At 36.3% G+C, this 21,150-nt stretch overlaps 1 protein-coding gene across 3 annotated transcripts; it reads left to right on the top strand.

Annotated features, from left to right (window-relative positions):
* Positions 1 to 236: 236 nt before the first annotated feature.
* Positions 237 to 4,864, top strand: INT4 (inositol transporter 4). Of its 3 annotated transcripts, XM_079087370.1 has the most exons (8): positions 237 to 386; positions 827 to 1,014; positions 1,089 to 1,159; positions 1,867 to 2,202; positions 2,284 to 2,391; positions 2,934 to 3,545; positions 4,305 to 4,375; positions 4,456 to 4,699. In XM_079087370.1, the coding sequence occupies exons 2-8, from the start codon at positions 882 to 884 to the stop codon at positions 4,568 to 4,570; spliced, it is 1,446 nt and encodes a 481-aa protein (XP_078943496.1). In that variant the 5' UTR covers positions 237 to 386; positions 827 to 881; the 3' UTR covers positions 4,571 to 4,699. The 3 variants fall into 3 exon arrangements, with proteins under 3 accessions (XP_078943496.1, XP_078943488.1, XP_078943492.1); XM_079087362.1 differs by having other exon boundaries at positions 4,305 to 4,864; XM_079087366.1 differs by lacking the exon at positions 237 to 386 and adding an exon at positions 395 to 497 and having other exon boundaries at positions 4,305 to 4,864.
* Positions 4,865 to 21,150: the final 16,286 nt, after the last annotated feature.

The following is a 21,150-nucleotide window of genomic DNA, read 5'->3' as shown; positions in this document are numbered from 1 at the left end:
TAACCAATGTTGCAAATGACCAAAACATGAAATTAACTTTTACAATCTATAATTAATATGTTCACTAAAATTAATAAAACAAATGTTAGCTTTCAATTAACATAAATGGCTGTTATTGTGAAAAGAAGTCAGAAATGAACAATAAATATAAGTCAAAGGATGTAACTGAAACTTACGTTGGATTCTGTCAGAGTTGTAAGTTGTAACAGGATCATTTAAAGTAGGAAACTCAAAAACAACCAACTAGAATCCTGTTCCTACTATCCTTCCACTAAATCCGATGCCATGATTCTCATTCTATTCCACCAATACTCTTCCTAAATAGACGAGGTTTTTAGTTTTTAAATTCAGATAAGCGGAAGAAAAGAGATAATATCCTTATTAAGGTAGAATACTTGTATCGTTCATTTCAATTCTTGCATTGAATTTCCGTTCGTTATCGGTTCTTGAAAGCATCAAAGTTGAATACCCAATAATTCCTTTTTCTTGAGGTCAAGGTTGTTCAAACATGTTTTTTCTTTCAAATTATGTTCTTTGTTTGTCTTGCATGCTTCGACAGAAGAAAAACTGTGATCTTTGTTTGCTTTCAGTTTGAGTAAACAAATTAGGGCGCAATTTGGACCTTAATCTTAGTATCTTAGTGGTTTGATTTTAAACAAGTTCAGATGAATAATCTGTGATCCATCTCATTGATCACTGAGTTGTTTGCATGAAAGCTGAACATGGTCGATTTTGCATAAAAAGTGTTTGATGATATGTCGTACAGAATTTTATTGACATTTTAGCAAAATTTTGAGCATTGGTTACCTTTGTTTATTCATTGCAGGTTGTGTTTTTAGTTTTTGATAACTTATTGTCAATATACAAAAAGAAATTGGAAAATGGAAGGGGGTGTTACAAAACCAGATAAAACCGAGTTTTCAGAATGTTTTAGGATCATTTGGGGTAAACCTTATATAATGCTGCTTGCTCTTTCTGCTGGAATTGGAGGGCTCTTATTTGGTTATGATACAGGTAAATTATTTTCTTGTTCTTTTTAAAAAAATATTAAAATTATGTTTACATTAATGATTTTACTCAAAAAACAGGGGTAATTTCGGGTGCCTCTCTATATATCCGAGATGATTTTCAAGAAGTTGAAAGGCATACGTGGTTGCAAGTAAGCTAAAAATTAGATCCTTTCTTTCTAATTGATAAAATTCATTGTCCTAATTGACATTTTTATGTTAAAATTAATATTTATCAATTTCAAAGTTGATATATGCATACTTAGTAACATGTTATATAACCTTAATTATATTTTGATGAAAAACCCAAAGAATCCCAACTCAGTTCTTACTTCTTTGTTCCAAGTCCAAATTTGTTACCTTTGACTTTAATAAAGTTGTAACATGTACTTTCATTTCTTTCTACTACAACATTTTATTTCCAATTCCTTTTCTTATTAAATGTGGTTTGAAAACTCTACACAATTATTTGTTCAAAAACCATAATTTACTGCCTATGACTTCGATAAAGTTAAAATATACTAGTTTTTGTTAGAGGAAATGAAAAAAAAAAAAAAAAAAAAAACTTACTTTCATTTTTTTTTGTGTATATTATAGCAACCTATTTCCTTTATTTTTATTAAAACGTTTTATTTTCAGTTCTTTTTCTTACTAACTGTGAAAATTGAGTTGCATTTGGATGATATTTGTTATAATCCAAGTGCAGTTTTTATTTAAAAAAAAAAAAAAACAGAAGTGAAAGTAGGATACAATAATAAACAAATCAACAAAAGTATGTTGTTATTTCTTACATTTAAGCCCATTTTTTAATTACAAGTTTCCTCACAAAAGATCCAACATTCCCTGTTTGAATTTTCAGGAAACGATTGTTAGCACAGCTGTAGCCGGAGCTATCATTGGTGCAGCATTCGGTGGATGGATGAACGATAGATTCGGGAGAAAAAAGTCAATAATGTGTGCTGACTTATTATTCATGATTGGTTCAATAGTCATGGCTCTAGCTCCAAACCCGTGGGTCATAATCACGGGTCGACTTTTTGTTGGTTTGGGTGTTGGAATAGTCTCCATGACATCACCATTATATATCTCTGAAGCTTCTCCTGCTAGAATCAGAGGTGCGCTTGTTAGCACTAACGGTTTACTCCTTACTGGAGGACAGTTCTTATCCTACCTCATCAATTTAGCTTTCGCTAAGGTACACTTTTAACACAATCAATCTTTTAACTTTTTGACAAAAAAAAAATATATATTTGTAATGATGATTTTTTTATTTTAGACACGTGGAAACTGGCGTTGGATGCTTGGGATAGCTGGAGTTCCACCTTTGGTGCAGTTTATCTTGATGTGTTTTCTCCCTGAGTCCCCGAGATGGTTGTATGGCCAGGTAAAAAGACTAAAAATAGAGTGAATTACTATTTTGGTCCTTGTGTTTGACTCAAAGTTGCATGTTTGGTCCAGTTTATGAAATTATGTTTGCATGCTGTTACGGATTCGGTCCCTATGTTTTACTCAAAATTGCATGTTTGGTCCAATTTAACACTTGCATTTCATTATCAGAGGAACTAAAACCATGACAGAATGCAAACTTAAGGACAAATTTAGGAAGATTTCAAAAAATGGACAAAAATTGGACCAAATTTGTAACTTACTCCTATAAATATGAAAGAGAACTGGATTGGTCTATCTGGTCCTGACAGACCTAACTGAAATTGGGTTGAGTTTGAAAAATAACCCTTTTGCATAAATGAAAAAAAAAGGAGTGGGTCCTAAACAAGATTTAAAAAAAAAAAAAAAAAAAAAAAGAGTTAGGATCGAATGAAACCGGGCTTTGTTCATGTCTCCTTTATGGGCAGGGGGCCAGCTCTGAGGTTGTTGGAAAAATAACTTTTTTTTGCAGAAACATTAACATAACATATCTTTGACCAGAATAGGATAAAAGAGGCAACAGAAATCCTCGAAAAGATCTATCCAGCTAATGAAGTAGAACAAGAACTAAAATCATTACAATTATCCATCGAAACCCAAAAAGAAGATGAAAAATCAACAGGAGATGGGCCTTTTTCAAAGATAAAAAGTGCATTTGGTAATAAAATTGTCCGAAGGGGATTATACGCCGGAATCACAGTTCAAGTGGCCCAACAATTCGTGGGAATCAACACCGTAATGTATTACAGTCCCACGATTGTCCAACTTGCAGGATTCGCCTCCAATAGAACAGCTTTAGCACTTTCGCTCATTACCACGGGACTCAATTCCATTGGCACGGTTTTTAGTATGTTGTTTGTTGATAGGTTTGGGAGAAGGAGGTTGATGATTATTTCAATGATTGGAATCATTGTTTGCCTTGTTGTTTTATCGATTATGTTCTTTCAAGCTTCAATTCATGCTCCGATTGTTAGTGTGATTGAATCGAATCATTTTGGGGTTAATTCCACGTGTTTTGATTTCAAAATGGCATCGAGTCCTGCGTCTTGGAACTGCATGACTTGCTTGAGAGCTTCCTCTGATTGTGCCTTTTGCGCCAACGGACAAAATATTGTAAGTTTTGACCTTTTGTATTAAGAATATGCAACGTAGTTTCAATATTTGTCTATTATAGCATCCTACTTTCATTTTTAATGTTTGTAGTTTTTCTTATTACGACTTTGTACTTTGAAAAATCTACCAATTATAGCAGTCAAGATTGCTTTGTATATCAGTGACACTGTTATAATTAGGTAGATTTCTTGAAGTATAATTATACTATTGTACTTTCAATCATTTTCTTATAAAGACATCGTACCTTGTAAATTCCACCAAATTATAGTAGTGGAAAGTGGAAACTGATTTGTATTTGCATGACATTGCCATAATTAGCCAAAAAAAAAATTTCAAAGTACAATGTTGTAGTAGGAAGATTTGAAAGTAGGATGCTAAATGAATGTAAATTGCTATTTCAATTTACTCTATGAGTTAATTAAATGAAACTACTGATGATCTCATTCTATTTATGTTCTTCTTAAAACACCCTACTCTCATTTACATTGGAACACAGTACTTTAATTTTTTTTTCTTGTTAAGATGTAGTTTTAAAATTCCACCTAATTATATCATTGTATTCTCGGTTTTTTTCTTATTTGGACATTATACATTAAAATTTATACCCAATTATAGCGGTGGATTGTTGCGCATGGGATGACAGATTTCATTTATATAATTCGGTATATATTTCATAGTATGGTGTTGTTATTTCTAGCATTTAACCCTATTAGTTAATTAAACAAAAGTGTGTCGCTAATTATCTCATACATTGAACAGTACAATGCAGGGGCATGTTTGGTTGCGGACACTGTCACACGAGCCACATGTCGCGCACAACACCGTACATGGTACACTTACGGTTGCCCAAGCAAGTTTGGCATTTTGACAGTTTTAGTCCTCGGATTATACATTCTATGCTATGCTCCAGGTATGGGGACTGTGCCTTGGATTGTAAATTCCGAGATATACCCTTTACGTTACCGAGGCACCGGCGGAGGGATCGCGGCGGTTTCAAATTGGGTTTCAAATTTAATTGTCAGTGAAACGTTCCTGACCCTGACAGAAGCATTAGGGTCTGCAGGAACGTTTCTTTTGTTTGCAGCCTTTTCGTCTGCGGGACTTGTGGCAATATTTTTTCTTGTCCCGGAGACGAAAGGGTTGCAGTTTGAGGAGGTGGAGAAGATGTTGGAAAAAGGGTATCGACCGAAGTTATGTTGTAGCAAAGAGGGGGAGATTAAATCAACTTCTTAGGTTTTAGTTTGTGTAGGGATTTGATATGGTTTTTGTGTTTTAATTAAGTTTAATTTATATGAGTTTTGAAGGTTTTTTTTGTTGTCTTTTATTGGTGAAAACTAGTTTTGAGACCCATGTATTACATGAGTTAATTTAAAAAAAAAATTAAATATAAAGGTCAAGAACTTTGAATTTATAAGAAAATAAGAAAAATAATGAATTATTAAAATTGAAATGATTTTTTTATTTTTCAAATTTAAACAAATAATAATTAAAATAAATAAACAAAAAAAACTAATGAACTTTAATTTAAGAATTTGAAAATTAGAAGGTAAGTCCATTAATGAAATTGATATATATTTATTACTATATTTTTTGTAATTATTAGTACATTAAAATATTATGTGGAATTTGATAAAATAAGAAAACCCATAAAATGACATGTGGAAAAAAATTAATTTGAAATAACCACAAAATTACATTTAACAAATTGAATGAGAGTATGACATTTGACAAAAAAATCTTTATTTATCAAAATAGATGTGACTAAATTGTTAAAAGGGTTTCTATATTAATGGTTCTCTTTGATGTGGTACATTTCTTGTATGTGTTGTACTTTTATGTGTTCTCTTTGATGTGGTACATTTCTTTTATGTGTTGTACTTTTCATTCATTTGTCGTCTATCTAAAAGGTCCGATTATTAAATCAATTTAAATATCCAATTATAAAATCAATTTAAATGATCATTCTGCACTTATACTTTCTGTCTTTCATGTATCTATCTTCAAAATTCAAAAACTCTAATCTGCTTGTTGGAGAAATATAATTAAGACAAAATGACGTTATTGTCATTGGTTGTGAAACCAAGGCTACTTGAGTACAACTATAATAAACACTACACGATTGGTCTTTATGATTTTATTTTTTGCATTATTCGTCTTGGAACAGATCTGAAATTACTATTTTAGCTTATTCGGTCTTTTTATTAATTTTTTTGGTTTTAAAATAATCTTTTATTTTATATCCTTGATCTGTTCATTTGAATTCTACCACAAAGTTTTTAACAAGAAGGTAGTAGTTACAGAATTTATTTACCAAAGTCTTGTAGTTTAGTATTTATTTACCAACATCTTGTACTTCATAATTTTATCTAATAAAATATGGTAAAAGTACATTTCACACCATCTTTTTACACCAAAACAGAAAGAAAATATCATGTTCCACATGGCCGCTTCCTCCACGATCACTATTGTAAATCAAGGTCAAAAGGGTACAATTGTCTCTGACGTTCCTCTATAGGCGCTTTTGCTTTCCATTGGTTCTTGTAAAACTGGGTTTCCTGTTGTTGTGGTAATATCTACATTGCAAAACATGAATAGGGAAACTTCCTCTAGGATATTTATTGTCATAACTCATAATTAAGGTCAAGACAATAGAACCACCACCATCATTTTTCTCTCTATCATTTATCTATCTATGTGATTTTGATTTTTAATGGTTTTTCCGATAATCTTCCTTCGTCTAAGGTAGCTCGCTCTTCTTGTAAATTTTGGTTTCCTGATGTTATGTTGTTCTGGATTGCAATACCTTAAGGCGACATGAAAAGAATCTAAAAAGCGAGTAAGATCAAAATTGTTATTGCTTAAATCGAGTGCCGAATGGAATCGATCCACCGGTCAACTTCCATCCACTCCCAACTGGTCCAGACTCGATGCTTGAGACGTACAATTTCTACATCGTACTTTGAGTATTTCAAAACAATGTGTTCGACGACATAGGACTGCTACTCCTTCTAGCTAGTACAACATATGTATCACGAGAGGTTGTTAATGGGATTTAGGTACAACAAATAAACTTAAAACCCTTAAGTTCACATGTAACCTAAAAGGATCTATGTTTTCACTATTGAACCTATAACTATGAACATCAAATAAGAAACCCTAAGTAATTTTTTAAAATCATAAATTAGAATTTAGGATTACATACATTAATTGTTATTGCAGTAAATAACAATGATTCCTTCTTGAAGATCTCTTGGAAGCAAACACCACAAACGTCGTGCCTCTCATGGAATCACACCCAACTAGTAAGAAGGAAAACTATAGAGAGAGGAGAAAGGAGAGAGGAGGCAAGATTTCATCCAACCCTTCTTGGGAATCAAGTGGCCAAAAAATGAAGGCCCCAGGGTCCTTTATATAGTGGTACAAGCATGTCCTTTGTCCTCCGTAGATATTTGAGAATGTTTTTAACTGATGTCCAATGAGCTTTACCTGGATTTCTCTGATAACGACTAACCATGCTCAAGGTAAAATACACATCAGGGCAAGTACATGTGATAGCATACATGATCTACCCTACAGCCGAAGCGTAAGGTACTTATATGTACTAGGGCTTTGAGTCTTACTCAATTTGGTATTGCTCTAGATAGGTAACTCTTCTTTTTTGGAATTTTCCATACTAAACCTATTTAGTACTTTATTCAAGTGTGTACGTTGACTAAGTCCAATTAGTCTCTTATTTCTATTTCTCAAGATTCTTATCCCGAGAATACATGCAGCTTCTCCAAAGTCTTTCATGGCAAAACGCTTTCCAAGCCAAGACTTAACTTCTAGCAAAGTTGGAATGCCATTTCCCATGAGTAGTATGTCGTCGACATACAATACCAGAAAAGTCACTATACTCCCACTAGCCTTGATATACACACAAGACTCATATTCACTCCTAGAGAACCCAAACTCTTTGAATTTCTCAGGGAAGCAAAGATTCCAGATGTGAGATGCTTGTTTCAATCCATAGACGGATTTCTCAAGCTTGTACACTCTATTTGGATACTTTGTGTTTACAAAACCCTCTGGCTGACTCATCTAAACATCTTTAGCTAATTTTCTATTATGGAAGGCGGTTCTGACATCCATCTTCCAAATTTCTGATGGGTTTTGAGCATAACAAACAATCCCTATGTGTGCATGCAACCCTAATATTCTTGGATCTATGTTTTCTCTAATTGAACATACAAATTTTGAACATCCAATGGAAAACCATAGGAAGCATGTACTATTTTCAAAATTCATGTAACTAGGGTTAGAATACATACCTTAATTGTTATTGATGAATAACAATAAACCCTTGTGTTGTCGAAGCTTAGAGAGCAAGCACCACAAATGTCGTGCCTCTAATGATTCACAACCAACACTATCAAGAGGATGAGAGAGGATAGAGGTGAGGATGCTTGAGAATTTCGGCTATCCTTCTAGGGTTTTATTTGGCTGAAATTCCTATGACTTAAGGGTCTATTTATAGTGCCAGATAGGATGCACTAGATAACCCTAATTTGAATATAATAGTAATATTTCAAATTAGGTAATTATCCACCTCCTTAATTATTTTAAAGGATATTCTAAGAACCCTAAAAATACCCTCCAAAACCGTCCACTACCTTTGGGGAAGGTTCTGAAACCCTTTGTTCAACTATTGAACAATTACACTTTAGCCCCTACACTTTTAGTTAATTCCTTTAATCCTGAAATTAATTCCAAATTAATTTCTGATTAAATATTAATTAAATAATTGATTTCTAATTAATATATATTATTTTCATAATACATTAATAAATCATTCATTTCAATTTATTAGTCAAATAATAAATTCATCCTCTCTCTCCAAAAGTCATCCTGTCCAGTTCCTAGTTTTGAGGGCAACCAAAAAAGACTGTGCTACTATCAATTTAAGTATATACCAATTATAGTTATGGGCTTAGACACCTAATCCAATAATCTCCCACTTGGATAAGTCTAATAACTATAGTTGCCATTATAACTTCAAAAACTGATTAGCAAATTGTAGCTCTCAAAGCTGTTGTCGAACTCTGACCCAGTCAGTTACGTGTCCTTAGATAAGTGATCAAATATTCCTCCATTCTACAAGATATTGTAAAGACATGAGACATGAACTATAATCAATCTCTCTGTCCAAGATTTGTTTCCCGATTCCTGATTTATGAAGACTGATTTTGTAACATCCCAATTTTCAAGCCAATTTTTTTTAATTAAGTAATTCTCAACATAGTTTACCAAAACATTTCCCATGCGATATCATTTGCAAACACGAATATAACAATGTATCTGAAAATCATAATGTCAAAGGAAAATCAATGAGAGTACAATCCCAGAAAACTCCATGCGGAAATCATGTGTGTGTGATGCGCTGCTATACTGCCGGCTCCTTCCCCTTAGACGAAGAGGCACCTGAAACCAAAACTAAAACTGTAAGCACAAAGCTTAGTGATTTCCCCCATCATACCACATACCATACAAATACATCATAGACATACTGTCGGGAAATTCTGGGGTGCCCGACCTACCCAGTACGACCATTCTGGGGTGCCGAACTACCCATGTCAAGCCATTCTGGGGTGCTGACCTACCCATGTCAAGCCATTCTGGGGTGCCGGCCTACCCTTCGGTCCTAACAACCGAACCTCGGGGGCTACTCCACCCCTACTGCTATTATCACATATATCATAACATAAACATACTGTCAGACATATCTGGGGTGTCTGACCTACCCTTCGGTCCTAACAACCGAACTTCAGGACTATTCCTTCCCTACTACCACTATCACATATAACATATCATGCTAGCATATAAACATATCATCACATACTGTCAGACATATCTGGGGTGTCTGACCTACCCTTCGGTCCTAACAACCGAACCCTACTACTGTCACATATAACATATCATGCCAGCATATAACATATCAGGTAGTAGCAAATCCAGATGATATCACAAAGACAATCATCTAACATACAACTCCTACTGGTGGGCCGACATTGTGGCCGTAGACCCACCGCTACTGGAATGTAACTCACCTCGAACGAGTAGCTGCTGATAATCTGTGCGGGAAATCTCTGTCTGCTGCTGCTCCAGAAATCCTCCGGCTATAATCCCCACAAAACACTTAATCAGAGTCTGATATCTATTCTTAGGGTAAAATAACCATTTACCCCTGACCAATGTCCAAGTCAAAGTCAAAGTCAACTTCCAGTTGACCCGACTCGCCGAGTTGGGCCGCCAACTCGTCGAGTCCCTATCTCTTCAACTGTCCCCCATCCACGTCTCTACTCGTCGAGTTTAGAAACGACTCGACGAGTTCTCCTTCTAACACAACCTCGGATGAACCCTCATCCGACTCGCCGAGCGGTATGAACACTCGTCGAGTCCATCTTCATCCTATGAACACGTCATGTCCTCAACTCGCCGAGTTGTATGAACAACTCGTCGAGTTCATCTTCAAGAGTTGGGAGATTGCCTTGGACTCGCCGAGTCGGCTCATGCACTCACCGAGTCCTATGAACTCCAGAACTAAGGCTTATCCCAATACGTTTGGGTCACTCCCCTGGACCCTCTAAAACCTTTCTTTCACTCAACTGGGTCTCTTGAACCATAACAGAAAAAAAAGAAGTCAAGCCTCGGACTCGCCGAGTCCCAAGAACGACTCGCCGAGTCGATACAGTCCCAAGTCTATTCCTTCGATTTCTGGTGTACAACTTTTGTCCAAATGATAGATCCAAGCCCCTAAGCTCGATCTAGCACATAAAGTTACGAACTTTACGTGCATGCATGGGACTTTTGAGCCTAAAAGGCCCTAAAATGGCTCTATGTTGCATGAGACCTTCCTTGAGTACAAAAGCAACCCCAATCTGCCTTGTGACTCTTCCCAAGTCCTAGATCCGAAGTTTTGACCCCCAACCATGCTTGAAATCATGGTTGGTTACCAAGAATGGCTTATAAAAGCCCTAAATCTCCCCAAAAAGGGATCTAGCAAATGAACAAGTAAGGTATCGACTTTATACCTTACAAGAACTGCAAATGATGTACCAAACTCGAATCCTTCAGTCTCTTCTTGATCCTTCTATGCTCTTCCTTCTTCCTTGTGGTCAAAACCCACAAAAATCACTCAAAAGCCTTAGATCGTGCACCAAAACACTTCGGGTTTGCTATGGAGGGTTTCTGGGAGCAATAGGGACGAGTGGTGGCTGAAAGAGATGATTAAATAGGGCGCAAACCCTCAGATTAGGGTTTTTGTCTGGTCAGAGCCTACTCGTCGAGTCCAGGACCCGACTCGACGAGTGCCATACTTAAATCCCGCGTCTCATCCCGCTTCTACTCGGCGAGTTGGGCCTTCAACTCGCCGAGTCCCAGGCCAAAAATGCAAAATTACTTAAATAAAATACATACCAGGAACCAGGTGCTACATGTCTGTTCGATATTAGATTATATATAGCTAGTATAAACTAATAAATTATAGAAGGAACTATTGTGGTTACCATTTTACCAGAGATTCATAATTGTTAATTATGTAATTACTTGATGAATACATTAGGATTATATATAATAAAGATCCGGTAGACAGTGGAATGTGTGATTTCCGCCTCATTTCCTGTTCCTTGTTTGGTTGTGGGCTTAGGGCAGATTCACCCATTCAACTGTCTAATCGATATGTATTATATATAATTAGTATTCACTGAATGATTAAAAAAGGATTAACTACAGTCATATTACTTATTAATAAAATATAGGATTTTCTTAAGGGAACGTTTTCAAATTAAAGGATCATTAAACTTAACGTACTTAGTAAATACATCAGGGTTAGATACATGAAGATCCGACAGATAGTAGGATGTGTGGATTCCGCCTCATTTCCTGTTCCTTGTTTGGTTGTGGGCTTAGGGCAGAACCACACAATCGACTATTTGTTCGATCTAAATGTGTATGACTTGTATTCACTAAGTACTCGTAGAAGGGAAAATCACGAGTTGTTTTACTTTTCATTCACATACAGTAGAAAATATAGGATTTTTTGGAGGAACTGGCGAACTTTTCAAAAGAATAAAGGATATACTTTCTGTAACAAAAATACTTATGAACTCACCAACTTTAATGTTGACACTTTTTCAAACCACTTGTATTCTCAGGTTCGTAAGTAGACAGGTACTCTCTCCCAGGAGTTGCGAAAACGGAGCTTTACGTCTTATCTTTCGTTATACTTTTCATGTATTTCAAGTAATGTTTTAAACATAATGTAAATATTATATTATCAATACAATGGTTGTTGTTACTTTGATTACTATAATGCATGTGTTGTGATACTTGACATGACGTCCTCCACCCCCGAACGTTTCCACCGTTCCGGTTTGGGGGTCTGATAGATTGGTATCAGAGCATTGTTTATAGTGAACTAAGTATATCAACCTATAAAAGATATACAACTATAAATATAATGGGACTAAAACGCTCTGACCAAGCATTATACTTTAAAATATAACAATATTTTATAAAAGTATATATATATATATATATATATATATATATATATATATATATATATATATATATATATATATATACTAGAACAAGTATCACAAGAAGAACAAAACAAAAGTATTTGGATGCTGGACACTACAGTCAAACCTGGACAGTTATGTAATCATATATGGGATCAATATAACCTGATCAACTATATTTATTTTAGATATGACCAACATGTGTTTGGGAGTGATAGTAGTATTGCAACAAGTCTAAAACTTACCAACTCTATACACAAAGGAATCCTAGAATCAAACATAAAATACTATAGCAGTATTTTAGGTACTATAAATAACTTATATGCAAACTAAAAGATCTCTACTGGTAAGGTTATAATTACTAAGTATATACGTAAGGTTATATATAATTGAGATTTTATAGAGTTAGAATCAGTGATTTTCACTCTATTTCCTTTTCCTTGTTTGGATGTGGTTTTAGAGTAGGATTACTTATTCGAAGGTCTATTTGATTTGGAATATATATAATCTGTATACACTAAGTGATTATAGAAAAACCTTGTAAGGATCGTTCTCGTAAGAATCTATTTTTAATAAAAGTGTTTTATTAATCTCATAGATTCTTTAGACATTTCTATTCTCGTACAACCGATAAGCCTAGACCTCGCAATCAGTCAACAGAGGAGTCGGGACAGAACCAAAATAGGGTTTTCAGGGAGAATTCCACGAAAGGATCGAACGAAGAGAAAAGTCCTAGAGAAATCATTATCAAACCTTACCTTATTAGGAACAAACTAAAAAGTACCATATACATCATACTAATAAGTAAGAAACTAATTTAACTTAGTGAGTTAGTGATTACACTGCTCGCATCAGGTGTTAAGTTTATCACGTATTTCATCCCAACTAGTACTTGCAAATCCAGTCACGAAACTTCAGTAAGGGTATTCATTATTAAAAAAAATTCATAAGTTTATGTTCACATAGACTTCTATTATGAATTGATTTCAAAACACTCTCGAAAACATGATACACTCAATATTCTAGTATTATATCATTCGATTTATACTACCAATATCTTACCAACCTTTCATCTTTAAACTTTATGTCAGAAAGATGCCGCCTCGTAGAAATATCAGGCGTAATAACAACGCAACCACAAATCCTCCGCCACCACCTCCACAATACGATCCTGTTATGTTCCAGGCTGCGGTGACTGCCGCCGTGTCTCATATCCACGCAAGTGGTGCCAATGGAACTGGAAGTGGTGCTAACCCATATAACTACAGAAATATCCACAGACTCCCTAGGGAGTGTACGTATAAAGACTTCGTGAATTGAAAACCCAAATCCTTTAGTGGAATTGGAGGAGTCATTGCTTTGATGCGATGGTTCGAGAAAATGGAGTCAGTTTTTGAAATTTGCATGTGCCCAGAAGGGAGCAAAGTCAAATTTGTTGCCTGCACGTTCTCCGATAGGGCTCTGACATGGTGGAATGGCCATGTTAAGTTACTGGCCCTTGCAGTGGCTAATTCAATGGGCTGGGAGAACTTAAAGACAATAATGATGAAGGAATACTACCCGAGAGGCGAAATACAAAAGTTAGAGGAAGAGCTTTGGGGTCTCACCATGAAGGGCTCAGACATAGTGACCTACACTAATAGATTTAGCGACCTAGCGGCACTATGCCTCGAAATGGTTACCCCGGAAAGCAAGAAGATAGAAAGGTACATCTGGGGATTATCTCCCCAGATTCAAGCAAGTGTCTTAGCCTCCAAATCAACTACTTTTGATAGCGCCAAACTATTGGCACAGAGTCTCGTGGACCATGGGGTTCGCCAAGGAATAATTACCCCTGTTCCCGAGCCCACAAAAGAGGGCAACAATAAGAAGAATTCTGGGAATAAGAAGAAAGGACAGTCAACACAAGAGGCCTCGAAAAGACAACAAATTGTAACTGCTCATGTTGTTACAATACCTGACATGCCAACGTTAGCACGACAATATGCGGGGAATCACCCAAAATGCAATAAGCGTAACTTCCATCATTATGGATCCTGCCGAGAGTTACACTGTAAAAATTGTAACAGGAAGGGGCACAATGCCCGTTTCTGCAGAGCACCAGCACAACCCCTTAACCAAGTTCCCGATATGGGAGTAAACCCGGCTTGTTACCAGTACGATGAAATTGGACACTTCAAGAGAGATTGTCCAATAATTAAGAATGTTGGTGGGGATGGAAGAGTACTGATGATTACCGCATGAGAGACTGTCCCGGAACCCCTGTGAATAATGGTACGTTTTACCAGTGAAAATATTTCAAAACTTAAGACTTTTTATAATAATTATAATTAATTGAACAATATACATTATTCATAAAAGAAACCAAGAACCTTTTGCAGATTAGCTGTGATGGCTTAGTGTATTCAATAGGGTCATTTATAATTAAGATTTGTAGGCTTAGAGTGAGTAATTACGCCTTATTTCCTGTTCCTTGTTTGGTTGTGGATTTAGGGCAGAATTGCTCAGTCAACTGTCTTTCCAATCTTAATTATACATGACTTGTATACACCAAGCGATTATAGAAAGATCTACTAGGGATTATCTTATGAAAAATTAATCAGTCTTGACTATCAGAACACTCATACTGCTAGTACTCACTTAATGTGGTACAAATTGTTCGTAGTAATAATAGCGAGGATAAAATCGGAGAACACTAAAAACACATACATAGAATAGTACGTCGTTTTATTCGACTTAACATTCGTCACGATAAGAAGTTCCGATGTTGTCTTTCGAAATATATTGGTTTGGTCCTTACTATACCAATTTCTTATTACATAAAGACCCTTTGCCTTAATCAGCTGTCTAACGAAACCCTTTCAATCTATAACGACAAACTTGACCCGAACCTTCGTATCATTTCTCATTTCAAAACTTAGAAGTACCCATGCGAGGGGTACCATGTCTTTCCAGTTTACTCCGTAGACAAGGAACTTGAAGGGAGACAATGAGGATATTCTGAAAGTCTCCATTTCTTCCGAAGTATTTCCAATAGATCTCCTAGGAACATCACTTATACAGCAAGTCAAGTTCAAGCATAGAGGCTAAGGACAAATACGATTAACCTATCAATGTTAAGTGTATACGCAAGAGTGGTATATGATTAAGATTCTATACACCTAGGATGTGTGTTTCCGCCCTATCTCCTATTCCTTGTTTGGTTGTGGACATGGGGCAGAGTCGCACATCCGACCATCTTACTAATCTTAATTATACACGACTTGTATACACGAAATAATGATGGGTGAACCAAGTATGAGACTTACCATGAACTTCAGGACAAAGTTGTTAAGAACTACGAGTGGTCATCCTACCAGTTGGATAAACGTAGTCAAGTAAGCCAAACCCGCATACTCTCTACCATTTAGAACAGAAGATCAGATAGAACGAAGGTACCCATCCTTTTTCCCAAATTCACAAGTAAACACTTAGAATTCTGAATTTCGGGACACAGTTCTCTCTAACGGGGGGATAATGTGACAACCCAAAATTTCTATCTTGTACAGTCATTCAACTCAATCACAATCAGACTCGTTTCAGCTACCTTTTGGCATTGTTTAGGGTCTGTTTGAGTGCTCTAAGCCTAGTACATTCAAGGTTTGGGTTTAGGGATGAGATAACTTAAGTTCATCGTATTGCATTCGGGCCAAACACTCCATCAAAAGGAGTGTACGGCCGTACACATGAGTGTACGACCGTACACATGAGTGTACGGCCGTACACCCAAGGTGGCCGTGAACCCAAACATATATATATATATATATATATATATATATATATATATATATATATATATGTTTTTCCTTCATTCTTTCACACTTTATCACACTTTCACCTCAAGAACACCTACTTGTTCTTGGGCCGTGAACTCATTAGAAGCCTTCAAAAGTGTGAGTATCTCTTCTATTTTCTAGTTAGGCTTGAGAAACACTTGATTCTTAGCCTTGATTTGTCATTTAATGCATGAACACCAAGGGTGTACGGCCGTACACACCTCATATGGCCGTAAACCCTTGTTTAGTGCATGTATAGGCCTCAAACTCACTTCATGTCCCAATATAAGATCATAAACACTTAATGGTTGCTAGTTAGGGCCATAAACACCCCTATTTGCATGCTTTTTCCATGAGTGTACGACCGTACACTCCATGACCGTACACCCATGGGTCGTATACCATAATGGCCAAGCACACCTTGGCCGTACACTCCCTTGTGTGGCCATAAACCCCTTTTAGTCAATCACATATGATTGTAACACTTAGTTCAAGTGTTTCCTAGTCCCTAAGGTGGCTCCCTATCATAATTAGTTGTTATATACACTAACTAAACACATATATATACCAATTAGGATCCAATTGTGCTCGGGACTTAGTTTGGCATACCAAATATCTGATATCGTATCTTCAATCAAATCTCTAACATAAGGTGAGTTCATACCCCCATATTTTCAAGCTTTTTAAAATGTTTTAGGGGGGGGGGGGAATACAAGTAAAACACAAGATTGCTTGTTATTAAAAACATAACTTATTTATTATGTTTTCTTGTCGTTTAATTGTATTTGAACTTGAAACTTGTTAAAACAGGGAAATCAACTTATAAACTATTATAGGTATAGTTTATGGATTGTAGGAACTATTTTACAAAATCCAAGTTAAAACATGGAAATGAACTTATAAACTATAATAAGTATAGTTTATGAAACAAAAGGAAATCTTTCACGAAATTACTTGTTAATTATAAAAAGGTTTTACATTTTATGTAAATAATTAATACAGGATTGTGAACCACTCGATGTACCACTCAGGGTACCCGTTCGAATCTTAATTATAACTAGAGTCTTCATAAGGGAGAGCGCGAGTTGGTGTATAGATCTATACAGGACTAACTTTGTATTAGTATGGGTATAATGAATATTCACAATAGTATTAACTAATTATCTACATAAAGATAAACTTTTCCCAAACTTTCCCAAGGGATACTAACTATATGATTTCTCAGTATATACAATAGGGTTAGATAAAATCCAAGTCTGATAGACAGTGGAATGTGTGACTTCCGCCTCATTTCGTGTTCCTTGTTTGGTTGTGGGCTTAGGGCAGATTCACCCATTCAGCTGTCTATTCAATCTCGGTATTATACAACTCGTGTGTACAAAGTGATCATAGGAGGGTAGTATCGTCACGTCGAACTTTCAGGGTAATTACATGTTCAGATGGGATTACTGATAAACAAAACTGGGTATCATTAAGTTAAGTATGGTAAATATACTTGTGCTTCTCGGTCTTGGAGCGTTTAAGACTACAAATCGCTTTTATAGAAACTATAGGATTTTCTATGGTTTACATCGTTATTTTGGAAGATAAACAGTTTTTGATAGAACTTTCCGAAATCAATGTTTCATAATAGAGTTAGTGAAACTAGAAACTTATTTATAAAAGGTATAATACTTCTTATTAAACTAATATTACATAAAGGACCTTTATGGTTAATTCTATAATTCCTTAGTTTATACATTCAAATTATATATAAATAATATCCGATAGACTGTGGAATGTGTGACTTCCGCCTCATTTTCTGTTCCTTTTTTGGTTGTGGACTTAGGGCAGATCCACACATTCAACTGTCTGTTCGATATTAGGTTATATATAGTTAGTATAAACTAATAAATTATAGAAGGAACTATTGTGGTTACCATTTTACCAGAGATTCATAATTGTTAATTATGTAATTACTTGATGGATACATTAGGATTATATATAATAAAGATCCGGTAGACAGTGGAATGTGTGATTTCCGCCTCATTTCCTGTTCCTTGTTTGGTTGTGGGCTTAGGGCAGATTCACCCATTCAACTGTCTAATCGATCTGTAATATATATAATTAGTAATCACTGAATGATTAAAAAACGATTAACTACAGTCATATTACCTATTAAGAAAATATAGGATTTTCTTAAGGGAACATTTTCAAATTAAAGGATCATTAAACTTAACGTACTTAGTAAATACATCAGGGTTAGATACATGAAGATCCGACATATAGTGGGATGTGTGGATTCCGCCTCATTTCTTGTTCCTTGTTTGGTTGTGGGCTTAGGGCAGAACCATACAATCGACTATCTGTTCGATCTAAATGTATATGACTTGTATTCACTAAGTACTCGTAGAAGGGAAAATCACGAGTTGTTTTACTTTTCATTCATATACAGCAGAAAATATAAGATTTTCTGGAGGAACTGGCAAACTTTTCAAAAGAATAAAGGATATACTTTTTATAACAAAAATACTTATGAACTCACCAAGTTTAATGTTGACATTTTTTCAAATCACTTGTATTCTCAGGTTCGTAAGTAGACAGGTACTCTCTCCCAGGAGTTGCGAAAATGAAGCTTTACGTCTTATCTTTTGTTATACTTTTCATGTATTTCAAGTAATGTTTTAAACATAATGTAAATATTATATTATCAATACAATGGTTGTTGTTACTTTGATTACTATAATGCATGTGTTGTGATACTTGACATGACGTCCTCCACCCCCGAACGTTTCCGCCGTTACGGTTTAGGGGTCTGACAGTGTGGCAAATTTATGATTTGCTTATGGATTTCTTCAGATGGTTAGGCTAGGGTGGGTCAGTTCGCAAGGATGTGGGAGGGCTACAACATGATTGGAATCAGGAAATGGTAGGTCGTTGGAGACCGGGCATGATGTAAGACTACAGTTGGTCTTGTAGCGTTCATTTTAGCATTGGCTTTGGTGTCGAGATGGTTTGGGTAATTATTGCCAGTTGAGACTTTCTTTCGGAAGTCGTGTGGGGCGACTGTGTGGGTGTCTTTTGGCTCAAATACCAGGCAGGAATGTAGTATTTCAGATAGTTGGCAGACAAGTTGGGACCATGAAGGTCTCAGCTACTTTTGGAAAGCAGCTTGGAGGCAGCATGATGTTTCAGGCAATATTAGTGAATTGGGATTCATGTGTGTGGAGTAGCTTGTTGTTTGGGAAATTCTAAGAAACTTGAAGTTTGGATTAAATAATCTCAGAGTAATTGATTTTACCCTGTTGTTCAGCTCTCGTTTGAGTCTAACCGTTTTAGGGATTAATCTTCAACTCGAAGGATTACCTGAGCCTGCTGTCAAGTATAAGTGTTAGTAGTTGTTTATGGTCAGTGACTTTCATTCCATTGGAAGCATCAAGATAATCAGGGTTAGAAGTGTTTTGTTTATTTTGTTATTCGATGAGGAAATGGCATGGTAACGATTCCATGTGGGCGGTTTGTCGGGGAGTCAGACCAATGTAGATTTCAGGTTTCGGAAAGGTAGAAGTGGTTTTATGCAGGGGCTAAGGGCTTGTTCTTCTTCAGGGTAGAAGTCTCTATTTGGGTTTGGTTGTATTGGGAAGGTTGTTTTATGCTCAGAATTTTCAGTTGCGTTCCCCAGGTTGTTTGGAATGATCTAAGTGTTAGTAAGGAGTGATTTCGAGGACAAAATCTAATTTAAGTACGGGAGAGTTGTACCACTCGGTTTCGGATTTGCTTCATTATTCGGGGTTGCGGCCCAATCTTCAATTGTCATGAGGCTTATGGCCTTCGGGAAGAAAGGATTTGACCCTTTTTGGATGTGGGTGTTATGATGTAAGTGATCCAGGTGTCCGATGGTGTTTTCGGAGCCCAAAGGTATAATCGTAATTTTATAACTTGGTCCTTCATGAATTTTGGGTTTTTGTTTGGGAAGTTTTAAGGCCATGGTGAGTTGTTAGAAGCGTAGGGCTTCTCGCCACCTTTCTGTGGATAGTTCGTTGGAAAAGGACCTAAGACGAGGGAGTTAGAGCAGTTTGAAACAATTGAAAATTTGGCCCTTAGTGGAAATGGTTTGCAAGTTAGTCCCATGCATGCAAGGAGGAAAGATGCGTGTTTGGACGTGTACGCCCAGTGTAAGCTGGGGTACGCCCAGCGTAATGAGCAGCGTGCCAAACCCTAATTTTTAGGGTTTGGGCACTATTTAAACATCCTTATAAGCTCAAGGCTCTCTCATTTCTCAGCCTCCACTGACTTCTAGCCTCATTTTGGAAACCCTAACCTCTCATTGAGTGTTTATGAGATTTAAGTGTGCATTTTGGTGTGCTTTCGCTCATTTTCAAGGAAAAGGTGTTTGCTGCTAGCTTGTGGTTCAAAGGAAGACTTATAGATCCAGACTCTTGGCTTCATTTCTAGCTAATTTAAGGTATCAAGTTCATACCTTAACTTCTTGTTATGATTCATGGGTTTAGGGCTAGATTTGTACTTACTTTTGGGTTTTGAGTCCTCCTTGTGAGTTTGAGCCACTCCAGGAGCTAAGATTGCTAGATCTTGCCCTTTCTGAGTTTATAAGTTCGTAAAAATGGTATCTTGATCCTTGCTTTTGGTCAATGCATGTTCTAATTGGATTAGAATGGGTCTTAATGGATTAAGATGGTTGATGGGTCCCATTAAGTCATGCAAATGCATAAAGGTGCCGACTTTATGCATTAAGAGCTTTATTTTAAGCTTCTCTGATGTTTGGGTGTAAAGTGCTTAAGTGGTTAAGACATAAAATATGTTTTGGAATAAGCCAGGTTATGCCCCGCATAACTGATGGTACGTCCAGCGTACCAAGTTGAGGTCGTGATCTGGATTCGTCGAGTACCCCCAACGTACTGAGCGTATTCCCCATGTACAACATTCAGCTGGGATTTGGGCTTGATGTGTTTTTGGGCTTCGCATCTTTGGGCCACTTTATTGGACTTGTTGCTTTGGGCCTTTTGGGCCATCAAAGATCAACTTTTTGGACTAAGGAAATTATTGGGCTTAGGATAAGGCCCATATGGGGGTTGGGCCCAATTTGTAAAATTTGGCCATTAGTGGGCCTTTGTGGATCTTTTGGTTTTGAGGCTTTTTGGTTTATGGATTTGAGACACTGTTTTGGTTCAAGTTGGGCCAGGGATAAAATGGTCATTTTATCCCAAGTATGGATTATGGACCATAGATTGG

This window comes from Lactuca virosa, chromosome 1, assembly GCF_052849685.1.
Source record: "Lactuca virosa cultivar CGN04683 chromosome 1, Lactuca_virosa_CGN04683_v6, whole genome shotgun sequence".
NCBI classification, from domain to species: Eukaryota; Viridiplantae; Streptophyta; class Magnoliopsida; order Asterales; family Asteraceae; genus Lactuca; species Lactuca virosa.
This window is presented reverse-complemented; position numbering and strand designations above follow the sequence as displayed.

Coding starts and splice junctions, on each gene's coding strand:
- INT4 (XM_079087362.1), top strand. CDS start 882: ATGGAAGGGGGTGTTACAAAACCAGATAAAACCGAGTTTTCAGAATGT. Junction 1,160..1,866: donor AAAGGCATACGTGGTTGCAA/GTAAGCTAAAAA, acceptor TTGAATTTTCAG/GAAACGATTGTTAGCACAGC. Junction 2,392..2,933: donor CGAGATGGTTGTATGGCCAG/GTAAAAAGACTA, acceptor ATCTTTGACCAG/AATAGGATAAAAGAGGCAAC.